At 43.0% G+C, this 2,246-nt stretch overlaps 1 protein-coding gene across 1 annotated transcript in view; it reads right to left on the minus strand.

The window, feature by feature from the left end:
* Window positions 1-2,238, minus strand: part of LOC126495565 (ribonuclease SLFN12-like) — a gene marked incomplete at its 3' end in the record, with an annotated part of 15,268 nt that extends 13,030 nt beyond the window's left edge. Inside the window, exon 1 of the mRNA XM_050133162.1 lies at window positions 401-2,238. Within this exon, the coding sequence (XP_049989119.1) occupies window positions 401-537 (137 nt within the window). The remainder of the gene's footprint in view (window positions 1-400) is intronic.
* Window positions 2,239-2,246: the final 8 nt, after the last annotated feature.

Raw genomic sequence — 2,246 nt, forward strand, 5'->3', positions numbered from 1 at the left:
GTCAGTTTCTGGTTGTAGGGTTAGTTCTCTAAGAGGACGGGGCATCATTAAGGGACTCTGGAGATCTACACAAACCCCTCTTCCCCTGCCTCACCAGCCAGACTTGGACCAAGCACAATTCAGCACCTTAATCTTTCCCTATCCCTAAATAGAGAAAAGCATTGGCTCTCACCAAACTCCTGCAGCATCCAGGTCCCCAGAAGTCTGTGCTTTGGGAGAAGAGGCTGTGGACCAAAGATTCTAGAAGAGACAATTTATCCAGGATTTACAGGAAACAGTGGGTTGTTGAACCATCAACTCTTATTCATCCCGGAATAGACAGGACCTGCTCTTGGGGTGAGGACAGAAAGAGAAATACAATGAGTCTGCAGGACGCTGGTGTGAACCTGGCTCACCCTACCTTGTGCTGGAATCTAGTTGCTTGAAGTCCTTTTTGGTCAAGAGAGGGAATTTCACGTTGTGCAGCCTCCTCCAGAGCAGGAGCCCTGCAAGGATAAGAGTTCCTTCAGCGCCGAATGTGGCTTCTCCTGGATACATACTTAACCTTCATGAGTTCTGGTTTTGCTTCATTGTTGTTGTTATTGTTTGTTTAATGCTTCCTGAGGGAATAAGGCAGTTTTGTTCCTTTGTCTTCCTCTTCTCTCTGCCCAGATTTACCCGAATTCTGGCCTCCAACCTTGTTCCCACCGCAGGCTCCCAAGTACCCATGATCATGGGCACACCCATCACTCTGTTGTTATTTCTAGGGCAGAATTCAATCTGTTAGCGTTTGACTTAAGCTTCTGCACCTATGATGTTCTTCTTAGCATCACTGTTGAAAAAATAACTGGTGTTAATTTTTCAGCAACTTCACAAAAGTATGGGGAAGTGCTGGGTCGCAGCTCAATGGCAGAGATCTGCCCTGATGTGGGGACCATTCTGGACAGAACACCGTGCAGCACAGCCATTACCCTACAGCTGAAGGAAGTACCATTTCACCGACATGATGAGCTTTCTTTCCCTCATGGGCGAGTTTATCATGGTTTGCCATCCTGGCAAAAATCAAAGTAGAAAGTTTAGAAATTTGTTTTGCTTTGCAGTCATCTTTCACTTACAATTAGCTTGTAAAATAATGATTAACAGCTTCCGTCAAAACCCTGAAAACTGTAGCTTTTTAAAAAGTAGTGTTTTGGTTCACATATGTGTGGGTACCACACATGGGACTGGTGCTCATGGAGTTCTGAAGAGGGATCCCCGAAACTGAAGTTAGGGATGTTGGTGAGCCAGCATGCTGAAAACTAAACCCAGGTCCTCTGCAAGAGCAGCAAGCGCTCTGAACCTCAACACAATCCCAGTGCCTGTAAACTGCTCCTAATTTCATATTCATAATAATGAACCAGTACTTCTTAATATCATGACAGCTGAGATTGGACATGGCTTCAGGATGGTTAGAGTAATATATGTGAGGATTGGGTGTAATCATAACTGAGGCAGGAGAATACTAATCATCATAGCACTAATTATTTATTTATTTATATTTCATTTTTATTTATGTATTTTGAGATGGGATCTTTCTATGTCCACTTGGCTGGCCTCGACCCATCAGACTGGCCTCTAACTCACAGAGATCCACCTGCCCGTGCAGCCTGAGTACTGGAATTAAAGGCATGAGTCAAACCTCCTGGCTACAGCTATTGAATTTCTATAGGCCCAAGGGTTATCTCATAAATATCCTGAAATCTACATGTAGATGTGGTGCAGGGGTATAAAAATTATACTGGAAGGTGGGAATCCTGAGAAGATACACAAAATAATTAAATCACAGAAAAGAAAAATAGAATCCTGAAGTCAAACAACCTTGTGGAAAAGAAGTTTGTTTTGACTCCAGGAATCCAATTTAACTAAACAATGAGGATGCATCTGAATTTGTGACTCATTTTACAAGAAGGTAATATTATCTAAAACTGTAAAACCATAGGAACACTAGAGAAGTTTCTGGAAGCTGAATTACTAGGTCAAGTGATAAAACTACTTATATATTTTATATTCACCATTGGGTTTTCCACAACAATTTTCTATTGGGCGGGTCTGTGGAGGCACGCTCAGCACCTGATAGGACACAGGCCTAGGGCTCCATATCTATTATAAACCAGCACATTCCTCTATGTTCCCCAAGTACCCCGAGCAAGGAGGAAATCACTGTCCCAAGATGAGTTCAGACTGGCCATGCATTCAGATAGGTCCCAGGTAAAGAAAGCATTGAACAC

This window comes from Alexandromys fortis, unplaced genomic scaffold, assembly GCF_014885135.2.
Source record: "Alexandromys fortis isolate MF-2015 unplaced genomic scaffold, M_Fortis_MF-2015_v1.1 scaffold_524, whole genome shotgun sequence".
Lineage (NCBI taxonomy): Eukaryota > Metazoa > Chordata > Mammalia > Rodentia > Cricetidae > Alexandromys > Alexandromys fortis.